At 39.0% G+C, this 17,598-nt stretch overlaps 1 protein-coding gene across 1 annotated transcript; it reads left to right on the forward strand.

Annotated features, from left to right (window-relative positions):
* Positions 1 to 726: 726 nt before the first annotated feature.
* On the forward strand, positions 727 to 1,291 carry LOC121855871 (cuticle protein 7-like; the record flags this gene model as incomplete). The annotated part of the gene is made up of 2 exons (XM_042351037.1): positions 727 to 819; positions 989 to 1,291. Coding segments are annotated over 2 exons (345 nt in total), but the record flags the coding sequence as incomplete, so codon positions are not given.
* Between the last annotated feature and the right edge of the window lie 16,307 nt (positions 1,292 to 17,598).

Raw genomic sequence — 17,598 nt, forward strand, 5'->3', positions numbered from 1 at the left:
CCACAGTTAACAAATACATCATGGTCACGAGCTGAGAGCGTGGCGGTGTTACTTGTGTGTATCACCTGAGTACTGAAGTGTGTCATTAAGACTTATAAGGAAGATCACAAGCATGGTTTTAATATATCCTCGTCTTTATAGTAATAGTAAAGTGAAGAAGAAAACTTGTGACTTCTGGATTCTGAGTAAATAATATATTATAAACGTCGTCTGCTTTCTCTTCCTCCCAGCACCAAGGTCAAGGTAAGATTGTGGGCGTGTCCCTCAACCCACCTTTCCCAACTGCTCTTCACTTGGCCACGCCCACGCAGCCACTGCCACCCCGGCAAGCATATAAGGCCCTTCATCCTTATCTACAGGCATCAAGTCAAGTAGCACCACGAAACCAAACATCACTATAATGATTGCTAAGGTGAGAACCGCCCAATATATGTATTCATTAACTAACTGTTAATAAGTATGAAATGTGACTTATAATAACAAATTTAATTAATACAACATAATTCCAAAATCTTCCCGAAGAAGTAAACACATTCGGTATATAACTTTGAGAAATATTATTAAAATATTAAACGAAGTCAAATATTATTGGAAATAAAATAACAATGTATATTTGTAAAACGCTCAACATCTTTGTATCCGCAGCTACGATTCTCACATTTGTGGACCAGTTTCTTTAGCACATTATAGAATGACACCTGTAAGACATGTTGGTAATTTCATCTCTCACAGACCGCCGTCGTGCTGGCCCTGGTGGCCGTGGCTGTAGCTGCCCCCTCCCAGCCCTCCTACAGCTACACCCCCGCACCCGCCTACGAGGTAACTGCCTCCTTCACCACTGTCATAACCACAATTACTTTACTTAAATAATTCATAAAGGAACATGTGTCAATACCATCGACACAGTATTACATTAGCTTCGGTGAAACATACCGTAAAAAATATTCATTCTCTTACACAGTTCATTTATACCATTTCTCAATTACAGGAGCCAGCCAAGTACGACTTCAACTACGCCGTAAAGGACGACTACTCTGGCAACGACTTCGGCCACCAGGAGTCCCGTGACGGCTATGACACCCAGGGCTCCTACTACGTGCTGCTTCCCGACGGTCGTCTTCAGAAGGTGGCTTACACAGTCAACGGCGACTCCGGCTACGTGGCCGAGGTGACCTACGAGGGTGAGGCTCAGTACCCTGCAGCCCAGCCCTCCTACACCCCAGCTCCTGCCTACGGCTAAATGAAGTCTCCAATGTTATTTATAATTTTATTTATTAAATAGTCAAATATGAACATGACACCTTTGTTTCCTTTAATTAATCTGACCTTCACACACTTCACCTAATCCCCACAACCCCTCCCTCCCTCCTCGGCCACTATGTATTCTCCCTTCTTCACACTTTTCTCTCTCCTTCACCTCCTCCATGCATCTCCTACAACTCTTCCACTCATCTTTTCCCCAAGGGGTTGAATTCTTTCCTGGGTTATTCCTAAAACAATCTTGAGACACAATATGTCTATGAGATTCCACTGTGTATCTGTCCGAGCACCTCAGTAGCTCCCTGGGGTGTAAGAGAACACTTTCACACCTGCAAAAAATAAATGATGATGGATGTCAAGAATCACACCCATCACACTACACCTCCTTTATGTCATGAAATATAAATCCGGTCACTCTTAACACAACACCTCCGTCAACTCTTACAATGGGATACACAAATGTCCCTACTTAATGGCACCAGTTGTGGGAGGATTTTGTTGAAAGCTGTTCGATGTCCCAAGCCAGTTTATCGGCCAAAGTAGTAAACAACACAGTGTTTAAACCTGTGAACAAGTAACTGATTTATTAAATAGAGGCATCACTGTGTCCGTCTGATGACGTCGCCCGTAAGAATAATTTGTTGAAAGAAAATATCATATCTTGTACCAAGGCACAGTTGCCTCCACATGAAAGTACAGTCTACCTCATTAATACGCCACACATTCTGGCGGCCTCGAAATTCCTAACCGGCAATTTCACTGGGTGCATCCCTCCCCCACCCCACCTCCAGACACACACAAACCAGGCAATAAATCGGTGTTCAGCCAAGGTGTAAAGTCAACGTTTACCCCACAACACGTTAGCATGGATAAATAAATTTATAAAAAAAAATCCTTTCCGTTTCTATCCATCCTTTTGTTTTAGTTACGACCAGTGAGCCTGACCAATATAGTGTGTAAGATATTAGAGAGTATTATATGAGATGCCATGATGGAACATCCACGTAACAACCTTGTAAAGGACTGCCAACGCGGTTTTATGCCGGGACGCTCCTGTTTAACACAATTACTCAAGATATTGGATGTTTGGATTCAAATTCTGGAACAGGGTAGTAATATTGACAATATATACCAATACTTTGCCAAGGCTTTCGACAGCGTACCCCATGAAAGGCTGAGAATTACACTGGAAGGGTACGGGATTCGGGGTTAATGTCCTAGCGTGGATCAGACTTTCTTCATGATCGGAAGCAGTGTGTGGTGATTAATGGTACGAAAACATCATGTGTACCCGTGACAAGCGGGGTACCACAGGCAGTGTATTGGGCCTGTTGTTGTTTGTTTGTCTCATAAATGACATGCCAGAAGCTATACACTCCTCCATACAAATGTTTGCGGACGATGCCAAGTTATTCAGGGAAATTAAATAACAAATAGACTGTGAAGAGCTACAGAAAGATCGCTGTGAGATTCAAGAATGGTCGAGGGAATGGCTGCCAAGATTCAATGTCACGAAGTGTAAGAGGATGCACCTAGGTCGTACCAACAGTAAGGGGGCGTATCACATGTCCCAACGGGATGAAGAAACTACATTAATTGAGACAGAATGTGAAAAGGACCTGGGTGTGTATGTTGACAATGAGCTGAAGTTCTTGGGCCATTGCGAGAAGGTAAATCAAGCAACTAAACTAGTAAGGTCTTAAACGAGGTCATTCAGATATCTAGACGGTCCGACCCTCGTAATGATATTTAAGAGGGAGGTGTTTCCCCATCTGGAGTACTGTCACCTCGTCTGGTCCCCGAGATATGCTGAAGACTGTCAGTTAATTGAAAATGTCCGAAGGAGGGCACCTTAGTTATCCAGAGAAATTAGTGTGTCTGTAACGGCCTAGCTTATACTATAGACGGGCAAGAGGTGACCTAATTGAGGTTTATAAACATATTAGAGGGCACCACTGTACTCATTCGAATGTGCATACCTGGAGCTGGCGGACGTCCGCCCCACAAGGGGTCACAGCTCAAGATTGATGAACTCACAAGTCCAGACAACTATGACGGCAAACTTTTTCAGGGTGAGAATTGTAACGGCACGGAGTGTGAGCTCTTTCAAGACCATACTTTACCAACACTGTAGCAGGTTCAGATACACTCAAGGGCCAATGCATGCCCATTACTTGCCAACAGTGCGCAACAGAGACGTGAACGACCGTCCAAGCGGTTAACGAGTCGATCAGTGGCGAAGAGGTAAAAAGTAAAAGTAAAAAAGTGGCATACACACACACACAAGGAAAATAAAAAAGTCAGGTGCATAGCTCAGGTCCTAAACGAACTAATCTTTCAATAAAAACAAGAAAACTATATCTGTCATCAATACAACTGGTAACCAAGTAAGAATCTTAATATGAAAATAACGAAACATTTTAAGTAGTTTGTCCCTAAAAAACAGCGCCGTGTAATACTGAACTCTCAACACGTCCAGTACTGCCCAGTAGGACCCTTCCATTATTTAAGCTTTCACACTAATAATGAAAATAATCCATCACGTCTGTGGCGAGATAACGAGTGGATACGAAATCTATCACGGACGGACGAACGGATGGAAGGACGGACGGAAGGACGGGTGGGTGGATGGATGGATGGACGAAGAGCATCATTGCTATGCAGTATACCCCCAAACTTTCGGTCCGGGAGAAATAAATTTAACGCTGATCAACATGGAACGACACTCCCCCAATACTATAAAACGAATAACTTGGACGTACCTGAGATATGGTGCGTTAATGTCCCCCGAAGAGCTGTTTTAACTCACACTTACCTGGAAAATGGAAAGAAAATATTACAGTTGAGATTACCTGCCGTCCATGACACACACACACACACACACACACCTATATGATTATTCACACTTAACTTACAGGAACAACTAAGACAGAAACAATGATCTTAAGCATTAGTTTATGCCAAATGGATTGAGAGAAAACGGGAGTCAACAAAGCAGAAATTCGTGAAGCTCTCTGTTTTTCGTGGAAATACAGCTGTTGCAGCTGCCTTTGACAGCCCAAAGTTTATTTCAAAGCCCATGAAATCATAGTGTAGGTGTAAAGAAATTTTCTGGTGGTGGTGGACGTTGCCAGTTTTTCTGAAAACTGGTGCCACTGGTCGGCCACCTCACCAGGCCGAGAACACCAAAGGCAAGTGACGTGGTAAAAACAGCCAAAATGGGGACGCACACACCCCCTTTAAGAAGAAAAGACTCTATCGGACTGTTGTTTTCAGGTAAGCCTGAATATGAAAATGTATGCGAGGTAATTTTTGACATATTGAAAATAAAACAGGAACAAATAGTTTCCTTTCAACTCTTAAGAAACAATAAAGTGGTGGTGAAATTTGGGGAAAACACTGTTTTTGAAAAAAAAATTGAAGAATATGAAGACAAAATTATAAGAATTCCTAACAGCGATGAGACTGTTAAAGTGATGAATTTCAGTAAAACCTTAACTTATGTATCAGTTAAAGTTGCTCCCTTTGAAATGGGAAATGGAATTGTATTGAACATCATAAGTAAATATGGTCAAGTGGAAGGAATGAGGCTAAACAAGTACGGATACAAAAGGACCAGCGGCCGGACTTTTGAATGGAACAAGAACCTTCAAGGTAAATTTAAAGAACAACATTCCATCATCAGTAACAGTAGGTGGCCATAGTGTAACTTTCCTTTATGCTGGACAGAGGAAAACTTGTTATAAATGTGGACATGAAGGTCATTTGGCAATTGATTGCCACACCGAGGAAGTAGATAAGGTGAACATTTTTAATGAGGAAGACTTCCCTGCGATACAACTTTCTGGTGAGATCCACAGCTCAAGGGCAGGTGTTAAAGAAGGAGTAGAAAGTGTCACAGTAAGTCTGGTTCCAGCAACAACCCGGCATGGGGTAGAAACGGAAGAAGTGCCTGTTCAGACTATATCCCAGGATGCTGTAGATCCAGAAGGTACCACACACCCAGATTGTTCAGAAAATGCAGCACAGGAAACCTCCACTACATGTGAGGCAAAAATACATACAGAGAGGAATAATGTGGATCAAAGTAAAGGTAAAATATCTTGTGAAAATATGGAATATGATAAAGCAGATGACACGGAAGCAACAAATATGACGAGGACAGAGTGTGAAGTGGCAAGAGGTGAAAACAAGGATAGAATGGAGGAAATTGTAGAGGCTACCTGTAATATGTCACCAAGAGATAGTGAAGAAAACAAATTAAGTGAGATAGTAGTGACTAGTAATGATGTTAGTAAGCAAATAGACAAATTAAAGCCTAATAAGTCACCTAGTCCCGATGAGATATTTGCCAGAGTATTAACAGTGTCCATGTAAAAACAGGTGTAGTACCAGAATCCTGGAGGATAGCGAATGTAATACCGATTTTCAAGAAGGGGGATAGATCACTATCCTCTAACTACCGCCCAATCAGTCTAACATCAATAGTAGGCAAATTACTGGAAGCAATCATTTCAAACTCTATTCGAAATCACATGGAGAAGCACCGATTGATCAATGATTCCCAGCATGGCTTCACAAGCGGACGTTCTTGCCTAACTAATCTATTAACATTCTTTTCATCAGTTTTCGAATCGGTGGACGAGGGGCACAATTATGATGTGGTATATCTCGACTTTAGTAAAGCCTTCGACAGAGTCCCCCACGAAAGACTAATTAGAAAGGTAGAAGCTCATGGCATCAAAGGTGACATCCTTGAATGGATTAGGGCGTGGTTACAGGACAGGAAACAGCGAGTGAGCATTAACGGCACTAAGTCCCATTGGAGCAACGTCACAAGTGGAGTTCCCCAAGGCTCAGTACTTGGACCATTATTGTTTATTATATACATAAACGACATAGATATCGGCATAGACAGCAACATAAGTAAATTTGCTGATGACACTAAAATAGGACGTGTTATCAAATCTGACGAGGACTCGGCAAAACTACAGGAAGATCTAAACAAATTTTTCGAATGGTCTGAAAAATGGCAGATGAAATTCAACGTCGACAAATGTAAAGTACTCAGTATAGGCGATGTAAACAGGGAAACCAGATACCAGATGAACAACAATGCCATAGAGAAATCCGACTGTGAGAGAGATTTAGGAGTAATGATAAGGAGGAACCTTAAGCCAAGTAAACAATGTGTTTTTGCTCGTAACAAGGCTAATAAAGTACTTGGGTTCATACAAAGGAGTGTTAGTTACAAGACTAGCGAGGTCATCCTAAAACTATATCTTGCTCTTGTGAGACCACACCTGGATTACGCAGTTCAGTTCTGGTCACCGCATTACAGAATGGATATAGAATCCTTGGAAAGAATTCAGAGGAGAATGACAAGACTAATCCCGGGCATTAGGAACCGTGAGTATAGAGACAGCTTAAAGCATCTTAATTTGCACTCCCTTGAGAGACGTAGAGCGAGGAGCGACCTGATAGAGGTGTATAAGTGGAAGGCAGGGCTAAGCAAACGGGACATTACAAAGGTACTCAAATTATCCAACCAGCAGCGAACTCGTAACAATGGTTTTAAATTAGACAAATTTAGATTTAGGCGTGAAATAGGTAAACACTGGTTTGGAAACAGAGTAGTGGATGAATGGAACAAGTTACCAAATATCATCATTGACTCGAATACGCTGAATTGCTTCAAACATAGGTTGGATGCTCATATGAGCAATAGGGGTTGGGTGTAAACGGGACTGCCCAGTATGGGCCAATAGGCCCGCTGCAGTTTCCTCCATTCTTATGTTCTTATGTTCTTAAGCATAAACAGGTATGATGCAAACAAAAAAGAACAGAACAAACCGGTGAAAAATGAATAGGAAATTAACGGCAGTGATGATGGAAATCATGTAAAAGTGAAAACAGATGGTGATATTTAAAAAATTCTGGAAAAAAGGATTGTACGAAGCAAAATAAGAACAATGAAAACCAAAGTAATTTGAGTGGTCAAGTGAATAGCCAGACAGGAAATGGATTTGAATGTGGGAAAGGAAGAAAAGATGATGGGAAGAAAATGGATCCAATTGCAAAAGATGATTCAAGGTGGGAAAAGGTTGAACATGTACAAAGCTGGAAAGTACGAGCAGTTAGTGGTAGTCAGGTGATGTTAAGTAAGAGGGATGGAAAAGAAATAGCCAAAAAAGAGGAGAACAAAGGGGATAATAGTACAGATGAAGAAGAAAAACGAGGCGTAAAGAGGAACAAAGTAAGTAAATGATTTTTTATTACATTATTATAACAATAATTAAGATGTATATAATGTTTGCAACATTAAATGTGAATGGTCTAAATAGTTTAGGTAAGCAAATGCAACTATTATCTGTTGTTAAGTGTTATAATAATGGCACCCTTATGATACAGGAACATAATGTTAAGGATCCAGGGAAATTATCTTATCTAAATGATTACTTTGAAATTATTATAAACAGTACACATTTGTTAAAAGGAGGAACTGCACTATTAGTTAGAAAAAATTCCACTTTCAAATTACTTAACTTTGAGATGGATGAGAATGGCCAAATCTTATGTGTCAGAGTTTTCCGTGTTAGACCATATAATTCCCATTATTAATATTTATGCCCCATCAGGGAATACAAGGAAAAGGGAGAGAGAAGAACTGTTTTCTGATGATTTATTATATTATATCAGGAATAATATTGAAAATATAATGATTGGGGGAGACTTTAACTGTATTACCAGCATGAGAGATTGCAGCAATCATGACAACAAAGGTTTGGTATCCAAAGCCTTAACAACTCTTATAAAGGATATAAAACTTAAGGATGTTGCCATGATACAGAATTATCAACCTGAGTTTACATATGTTAGGGATAAATATGGGTCAAGAAATGATAGGCTTTATGTTAAGGGGCTTGAGAACAAAATAGTAAAATGTGATACAGTTCCAGTCAGTTTTTCAGACCATTCAATGGTTCTGTCAAAAGAAAACATTAACAAAAATGTAAAAGTAGGTAGAGGTTTCTGGAAACTGAATTGTAGTATTTTAAACTCTGATGAGGTACAGGAAAACTTTGGAGTGTTTTGGAAACATGTTAAGGAGGAAATAAACAAATACCCGAATATTTTACAGTGGTGGGAACAATGTGCTAAACCAGAATGTAAGAACTTTTTTATGAAAATATGTAAAAGAATGTCGCAAGAAAAATATGGGCTAATTAATTTATTTCAAAGTAGGTTAAGAGAACTTTTTGAAGAAGCTAAATACTTTGATGTGAATTATGAAGAAATAAAGGCACTGAAAACCAGAATAAATGAATTAAGGAACAAAATTTGTGAAGGTGTTAAAATAAGATCCAGAATAAAAGACAGAATAGAAGGAGAAAAGCTTTCCCGCCATTTGATCTGTAAAGAAAAAAGTAACGGAAACAAGGAATTAATTACTAAGGTTAAGAGAGAAAATGGTGAAGAAATTGTGAATACAGAAGGCATAATCTATGTAATTAAAGAATTTTGGGGGAATCTATATAAAAGAGTTGAAACTAATGATGAATACTGTGAAAACTTTATAGAGAATTGCAAACCAAGACTAAAGGAATCAGAAAATGAATCTTTAATAAAACCAGTAAACGAGAAGGAAATATGGGAAGCAATTAATAATCTCAACCTTGGTAGATCCCCAGGTAATGACAGTCTACCTGCAGAGTTTTATAAACATATGTGGAAATTTATCAGGGTAGAGATCATAGAGGTTATTCAGTTTATTTTTTGAAATAAAGTATGAAGTGTATCACAAAATGCTGGAATAATAAAGCTCGTGCCTAAAAAGGGGAATCTGAAATTGATTGAAAACTGGAGACCAATAACCCTCCTAAATGTAGATTATAAAATAGTTGCAAAAATATTGGCAAGGAGAATTAAACCTTTTTTACATTCAATAATGTCAAATTACCAATACTGTTGTATTAAAGGAAGGTCAATAATAGATTGTAATATCATGGTTAGGGATATAGTGCAATTTGTTAGTAGTGAGAACCAAAAATGTGCCATGATAAACTTAGATTGGTCAAAAGCATTTGACATAAAATTTGTATTTTGGGTAATGGAAAAATTAGGCATTAACAATGTTTATGTAGACTGGATTAAAATGATGTACGGAAATTGTGAGAGAAAGGTTTTGGTTAATGGCATACAAAGTAAGTCATTCAGGATTGAAAGATCAGTAAGATAAGGATGTCCTCTTTCTATGATTCTTTAAATATTTTTCCATGAACCTTTTTATTTATCAGTAAACAGTAATGCCAGAATAATTCCCCAACAGTTACCAAACAACATAAAAATTTCCATACTGGGATGAGGGTGTGTTTGCCAGGAGCTGGGGTGGGGGATATAATTGACAGGATGGACAATATCTTGTCTGGTAATGGGAACAAAACCATTATCTGCCTCAGTGCAGGAGGCAATGATATTGGCCGGTGTAGGAGCGAGGAGCTTCTTGATAAGTTCAAGGCAGCTATACATCGTATTAGGACTAGGGGAGGGATCCCTATCATATGCGGTGTCCTGCCTAGAAGGAGAGTTGGCAGTGAATGGTTGTTAAGGGTGGTTGGTGTCAACGACCGTCTTGACAGATATTGCAAGTCAATATAAGTCCCATTCATTAACAACTGGGACAACTTCTATGGCAAAAGGGACCTTTATGCTAGGGATGGGGAGCACCTGTCAAGGGATGGGGTGGCAACCCTGGCTGGGTCTCTCGAGAGGGCAGTTCAAAGGATATCGAAGCCTTTAAACTGCTAGGGGAACATATGGGCACGGGGGTGGAGGAGACTGCAGTGGGAGCGGGTAAACAAAGTGAAAGATTACAAGGAAATAGCGTTAGGAATGATGACAAAACTAAAATAGACAGAGAATTAAAACCTAAACGCGGTATAGAGAGGACTCAGAACATGACTTACTTAAATGTCTACTACGCGAACAGTAGAAGTATGAGAAACAAAATGGATATTAGGGCCTTGGTATGTACCGAAAAAATCGATATAATAACATTCACTGAAACATGGATCAACCTAGACTCACGTGAGTTACCGGTCGATTACCAAATTGCGGGTGTTACAAATTGTTCCATACCAATAGGCAGACCAGGAAAGGAGGCGGAGTAGCAATCTAATGTCAGGGATAATCTAAAGTGTGAAATAAATAACGAAATAAAAACTGAGCAGAATACAGAAACAATTTGGATAGAATTAATCGACGGTAGGGAAAAATTAATCATAGGAGTAAAATATAGACCTCCCAATCTTGATACAGTTAACGAGCGACTTATCTGGAATGAAATGCGCAGGGCTTCCATACACAACAAAGTCTGTATAGTAGGCGATTTTAACCTTGGCCAAATAGATTGGACTGACCTTACGGGTAACTCAGTATCAGAGGATTTCCTCGAAACGATCCAGGACTGTTTCCTAAGTCAACATATAACCGAACCCACCTGGGGTAATAATATACTCGATTTAGTTTTGTCGAACAGAGAAAACCTCATTAGCAGTGTCGAGGTAGGGAACGAACTTGCAAACAGCGATCAAAAAGAAATTAGATTCCAGTTAGATTTTCAGGTCAGACACAAGGAAAATTCCATTAAAGTCCCAGATTTCAGAAGGGCAAACTTTGATAGTTTAAAGCGGCAGCTGAGAGAGGGGGTGTCGCGCTTGGGCGTGAACCTGACAGATGACACCGACCTGATAACGAGATCTGAGATTGTCGAGTTCCACGACAATTTAAATAATGAGTTACTTAATGCACAAAGGCAGAACATACCATACAAAAAACTCAAATCAGACAACAATGACCCTAAATGGATAAATAATTATTTAAAGAACATTATTGGACAAAGGAAGGCTATAGGTAGAAGGATAAACCGTGGCGAAATTTACCTCCGGGAGTATTATAAGGTATTGGCCGGTAGGGTTAAGACCGAGATAAGAAAAGCAAAGAGGAATAATGAACTGAAGATAGCAAGGGAGGCGAAGACAAACCCCAAAGGATTCTACCAAATGTATCAATCTAAAACACGAGATAAGATTGGACCAATACAGTCGGATACCGGCGAGCTAACTGATAACGACGGAGAAATGAGCAATAATCTGAATAAATATTTTTCAACAGTTTTCACCACCGAAAATTTAAACATGATACCCGAGGCTCCGACTCTATTCAGAGAAAGTGAAGAAAACAAATTAAGAGAGATAGTAGTGACTAGTAACCATGTTAATAAGCAAATAGACAAACTGAAGCCTAATAAATCACCTGGTCCCGATGAGATATTTGCCAGAGTATTAAAGGAATGTAAGGAAGAGCTTAGTATGCCCTTAGCAAAGTTGTTTAACATGTCCTTAAAAACAGGTGTAGTACCAGAATCCTGGAGGATAGCGAATGTAATACCGATTTTCAAGAAGGGGGATAGATCACTATCCTCTAACTACCGCCCAATCAGTCTAACATCAATAGTAGGCAAATTACTAGAATCAATCATTTCAAACTCTATTCGAAACCACCTGGAGAAGCACAAGTTGATCAAAGATTCCCAACATGGCTTCACAAGAGGGCATTCATGTCTAACTAATCTATTAACATTCTTTTCATCAGTTTTCGAATCGGTGGACGAGGGGCAAAATAAGATGTGGTATATCTCGACTTTAGTAAAGCCTTCGACAGAGTCCCCACAAAAGACTAATTAGAAAGGTAGAAGCACATGGCATCAGAGGTAATATCCTTAAATGGATTAGGGCGTGGTTACGGGACAGGAAACAGCGAGTGAGCATAAACGGCACTAAATCGCATTGGAGCAACGTCACTAGTGGAGTTCCCCAAGGCTCAATACTTGGACCATTATTATTTATTATATACATAAACGACATAGATATCGGCATAGACAGCAACATAAGTAAATTTGCTGATGACACTAAAATAGGACGTGTAATTAAATCTGACAAGGACTCCTGCAAAACTACAGGAAGATCTAAACAAATTTTTCGAATGGTCGGAAAAATGGCAGATGAAATTCAATGCGGACAAATGTAAAGTACTCAGTATAGGAGATGTAAACAGGGAAACCAGTTACCAGATAAACAACGATGCCATTGTGGAATCCGACTGCGAGAGAGATTTAGGAGTAATGATAAGTAGGAATCTTAAGCCAAGTAAACAATGTGTTTTTGCTCATAACAAGGCTAATAAAGTACTTGGGTTCATACAAAGGAGTGTTAGTTACAAGACTAGCGAGGTCATCTTAAAATTAAATCTAGCGCTTATGAGACCTCACCTAGATTACGCAGTTCAGTTCTGGTCACCGTATTACAGAATGGATATAGAATCCTTGGAAAGAATCCAGAGGAGAATGACAAGACTAATCCCGGGCATTAGGAACCGTGAGTACAGAGACAGGTTAAAGAATCTTAATTTGCACTCCCTTGAGAGACGTAGAGTGAGGGGCGACATGATAGAGGTGTATAAATGGAAGTCAGGGTTAAACAAAGGGGACATTACAAAGGTATTCAAACTATCCAACCAGGAGCGAACTCGCAACAACGGTTTTAAATTAGACAAATTTAGATTTCGGCATGAAATAGGTAAACACTGGTTTGGAAACAGAGTAGTGGATGAATGGAACAAGTTACCAAATACCATCATTAACTCGAATACGCTGGATAGCTTCAAACACAGGTTGGATGCTTATATGAGCAATAGGGGTTGGGTATAAACGGGACTGACCAGTATGGGTCAATAGGCCCGCTGCAGTTTCCTCCATTCTTATGTTCTTTGTTGTCACAAACCAGTCCATAATTGAGGTTAGCAGAGAAATAGAAAGGTTTGAAGAAGCAACAGGTGCTATATTAAACAAAGGTAAAGCAAGTATTATGGGCTTGGGTGAGTGGAAGAAGAGAGATTTATGGCCTGTGCTGTGGATGAGATCAGCAGAATATTCCAGAATTTTAGGCACTATATATTATGAAGATTACGAACACACTGTTGATATGAATTGGAACAAAATCTTGGAAAATATCAGCATTACTGTAAATTGTTTATCAAACAGAAAATTATCCTTGTTACCAAAAACGAATTATTGTGAACTCAAAAGTTTTGTCCAAGGTATGGTACCTATCTCGTACATTTGCATCAAATAAAATTCACAGAAAATTGAATTATGTATTTTTAAATACATGTGGAGTGGTATGTACCAGCCAATTAAAAGACAAACTCTGTATATACCTATCAAACAAGGTGGTATTGGAGTAGTTAATGTGTTTTGTAAAGCAGCTGCTATATTATGTACAATTTTCATAAAAATTGCTGCAGACCATGAAAAGAGGAAATCTTTAACTCCATATTATACAAATATAAGGACCAGCTATCTATTAGAAATGAAACCTACGGATAATGTTTCCTACTCGTCTCCACCTTATTATAGTATTGCAATCAATACTCTAAGAAGGTTAGCAAGGCATAATAACTTTCCCAATGTCAAGAATAAAGATGTATACAATATGTTAATGATATGGACAAAACCTGCAGTTGAAGAAAAGTATCCGCTGTTTAAATGGCCTTTTATTTGGGAAAATATTACTTGTAAATATATGGATCCTCACCAGAGAGGCTTCACATATAGGTATATTCGTGAAACTCTACCAACAAATCAGAGACTAAAAATGTTAAACATAAAACAAGATGATAGTTGTGTAAGATGTGGCGAAGTAGAATATCCAATACAGTACATGTATTTTACTTCTGTTTCCATAACAAAGAGATAATTAAATGGTTTAAAAATCTCCTAAATACAGTCTGCAATGTCAATAGCAAATTATTTCTACATTTCTTAATGTTTAATATTAACTGTAGTGAAAATAAGGATAAAAATGCAATAATCATGCTAATGTCAGATTATATTTACTGTATGTGGTTAAGTAGGAAAGATTTAATGACACTTTACCAGAGCTACTGACACTTAAAGGCACTTTATAAAACTGTAGGGATGGTAAAGATTCGTTTTGTGCCATAACAAATATTATTGATAACTAAAATAGGTTTTTCTCACGTATTTTGTCCTGTTATGACCGAATATGACCTTTATTTCCGTGGGTGAGTGATATTTCTGGAGATATTGTATAACCACTTACACTATCAACGACAATGGTTACCCTACAGTGGGCAGGGCGTTGAAGATGAGGGACATTGTGGGGTTAAAACAACAGCAACAAAATACCAAACAACTCTTTGAAAACCTAACCTAACCTAACCTAACCTAACCTAACCTAACCTAACTTATCCTAACTTATCTTGTGTAACCGATGGCGGAGTAGGTGGGTCTATTTTTGTTGTTTATGTGTTTCGTCAGTGATGGTGATATTGTTTTCGGTGTTCAGGTGAGGAGGAAACCATAAACTCGTAGGAATACTTACTGATAGACTAAATTTTTGCGCATGCGTAAATCTCCCAAGATACTGGAACTGTGCTCTGATTAGTCAACGTAGATAATGTGACAGTGAAATCAAAGAACAGAATATATGAAAAAATTTAACATCAGGCACGGTGTGTTAAGCCAAGGCACCTATTTCTACTCCTACTACTGTATTCTATCCACGTGTTATCCTTCCACTGAACCTTCTTCACCTCTGTCACTTGGGATTTATGTCTGGATGTAATAGTAAAACCTGGTTTCGTACACAACCAAAAATGTTTATGTTTAGTGAACGTGATGTGAATATGACCAAGACACAACAATAACGACAGATTTAAAGTTCGCAAACCACAACTTCATGGACTTTTATATGTAAATTTGTTTCACGTGAGCTTCGCATGAACAGATGAGGCCAATCATAGTACAGCTGAAGCCTTGTGAGACTTACGCATACAGATTGTTTTCTTCGAGAATTACTTTGACTTTTGCTGAAATTAGTGTAATTATGGCATCCAAATATAACGGAAGTTCGGCGTTAAACAACTGCGGAAAACGTAATTCTGCATCATTTCCTGCTACAAGTCGCTCCACTATATCATTTCCCATCGTATCAATAAAGTTCATAATAGGAGAACCACTTTTCAGAGTGAGGTAAGGTAGAGGAAAGTTGGATTGATGTCTGTATGTGTTTTAAGCCACCTTTTCCCTCATCTTCAAACCCCTGCCCACATGGGGGGAACCATTGCCGTTGATAGTGCTGGTCATAGCCCCATAAATATCCATCCCCACGTAAATAAAGGTCATATTCGTCTATAATAGGAAAAAATACCTAAGAAAAACTATTATAATTATCATTGTGACATAATGTTACACTTTATGGCATTCTAACACCTTATGCCACTTTACGACACTTTATACCACTGTTCATAACGCAAACACTCTCCAACATTTATAAACACTTTACGTTACTTACGACACGTTGAGATACATGTGATCACTTCACAATACTTATAAAAATTTCAGGGTACTGAAAATCACTTTTTGAAACTTTAGACCATTTTTTTACACTTAAAAACACTTTCTGACGCTTGCAAATACTTCATACACTTATAAACACTTTACTACACTGACCAACACTTTACGATACTTTGCAGACCTCTTCACCAGCTATTTGTATGTCTATTAGCCTTAGTGTGCTTCCTTTCCAGCACTAACGCAGAGACAGAACTGAGTATTATACGTCTTGTAAGAAGCCTCTTTTGACATTTTCATAAATCCGAAGCTGCGAAACGAGGCAGATTCAAGACTTGAGCGAACCGGCCAAACCTCGTCCCAGTGCTGTAACGGACTGATTTTCACTCATTCGTTTCTCCACACATGTAGCATTAGATATCTTTGTCTGTATCTGTTCTAGAGGCCCAATGATATGATGGAGGATCACTTATGCGGCCCACTGCCCTTCCCGTGGCAATGTTTATCTATACATTTACCATAAGGGAGTATTAGTAACCAAATATTTTGTACAGTATTGGCCTCATAATAATATACTTATATTATAATTTAATATAGCTCTCACTTAGTTATTAGTGTGTATAAAGTCAAGTCGTAGATCAGCTCCGCCTGTTGGGACACTCTTGGCAACTACTGTATACTATACTGTACAGTATAGTATTGATAAGGAAGGTAGAAGCACATGGAATAGGTGGATCAGTATTAAAATGGATTAGGTCATGGTTAACTGGTAGGAAACAAAGAGTCAGCATAAATGGATTAAAGTCAGACTGGGGTGCGGTCAAAAGCGGAGTTCCCCAGGGATCTGTATTAGGCCCTCTGCTGTTTGTTATATTCATTAATGATCTTGATTTAGGCATAACTAGTAGGATTAGTAAATTTGCAGATGATACCAAAATGGGGAAAGTGATAAATTCAGACAGTGACTTTGAACACCTTCAAAGAGATCTAGATACCTTACATGAGTGGTCAGTAGACTGGCAAATGAATTTTAATACTGATAAATGCAAGGTACTACAGATAGGGAAGACGAATACAAACGTTAAGTATAAACTAGGTAACACTGAAATAGAAAACTCGGTTTGTGAAAAAGATCTAGGTGTATTTGTTGCGCTTGAAGCCTAAAGCAATGTATTGCTTGTTCAACAATTTAAGCAAGTTCTTGGGTTCTCTAGGTCTGTGAGTAACAGAACTGCTGACGTTAACAGAAACTTTACCTAGCATTAGTGAGGCCACACATGGATTATGCGGTTCAGTTCTGGTGTCCTTATAGAATGGACATAGATTCTTTGGAAATGCAAGAAGAATGACAAAAATGATCCATAATGTAGAAACCTTCCATATGAAAGACTGAAAAGCTTAGGCTTACATTCATTAGAGAGGCGTAGAGTTAGGGAGATATGATAGGGGTGTACAGAGTGGGTAGGAAATTAGGATTAGCAAAGAATTGGGGTGGAAGATGTTCTGAAGCTCCAGTAATAACGAAATAACTAGAACAAATGGCTTTAAATTAGATAAATTCCGATTCAGAAAGGATATAGGCAAGCACTGGTTTGGTAATAGAGTTGTGGATATGTGGAATAGACTACCGAGTGCTATAGTAGGATCGGGGACGCTAGGGAGCTTCAAGACGAAGTTGGATAGGCACATGGAAGTGCTGGGATGGGTGTGAAAGGGATCTGCCCTGTATGGGCCAGTCGGCCTCCTGCAGTATCCCACTTTCTTATGTTCTTATGTTCTTATGTTCTTTAACGCGTGCTGAAATGAGCGCCATCTATGGGTTGAAAATCAAAACTGAACCAGAGGACTCGCAGGGTTCGATCCAGCAGTTCATTATGATAGCCGATGACACGGACTTTTAGAGG

This window comes from Homarus americanus, unplaced genomic scaffold, assembly GCF_018991925.1.
Source record: "Homarus americanus isolate GMGI-L3 unplaced genomic scaffold, GMGI_Hamer_2.0 scaffold39190, whole genome shotgun sequence".
Taxonomy (NCBI): Eukaryota; Metazoa; Arthropoda; class Malacostraca; order Decapoda; family Nephropidae; genus Homarus; species Homarus americanus.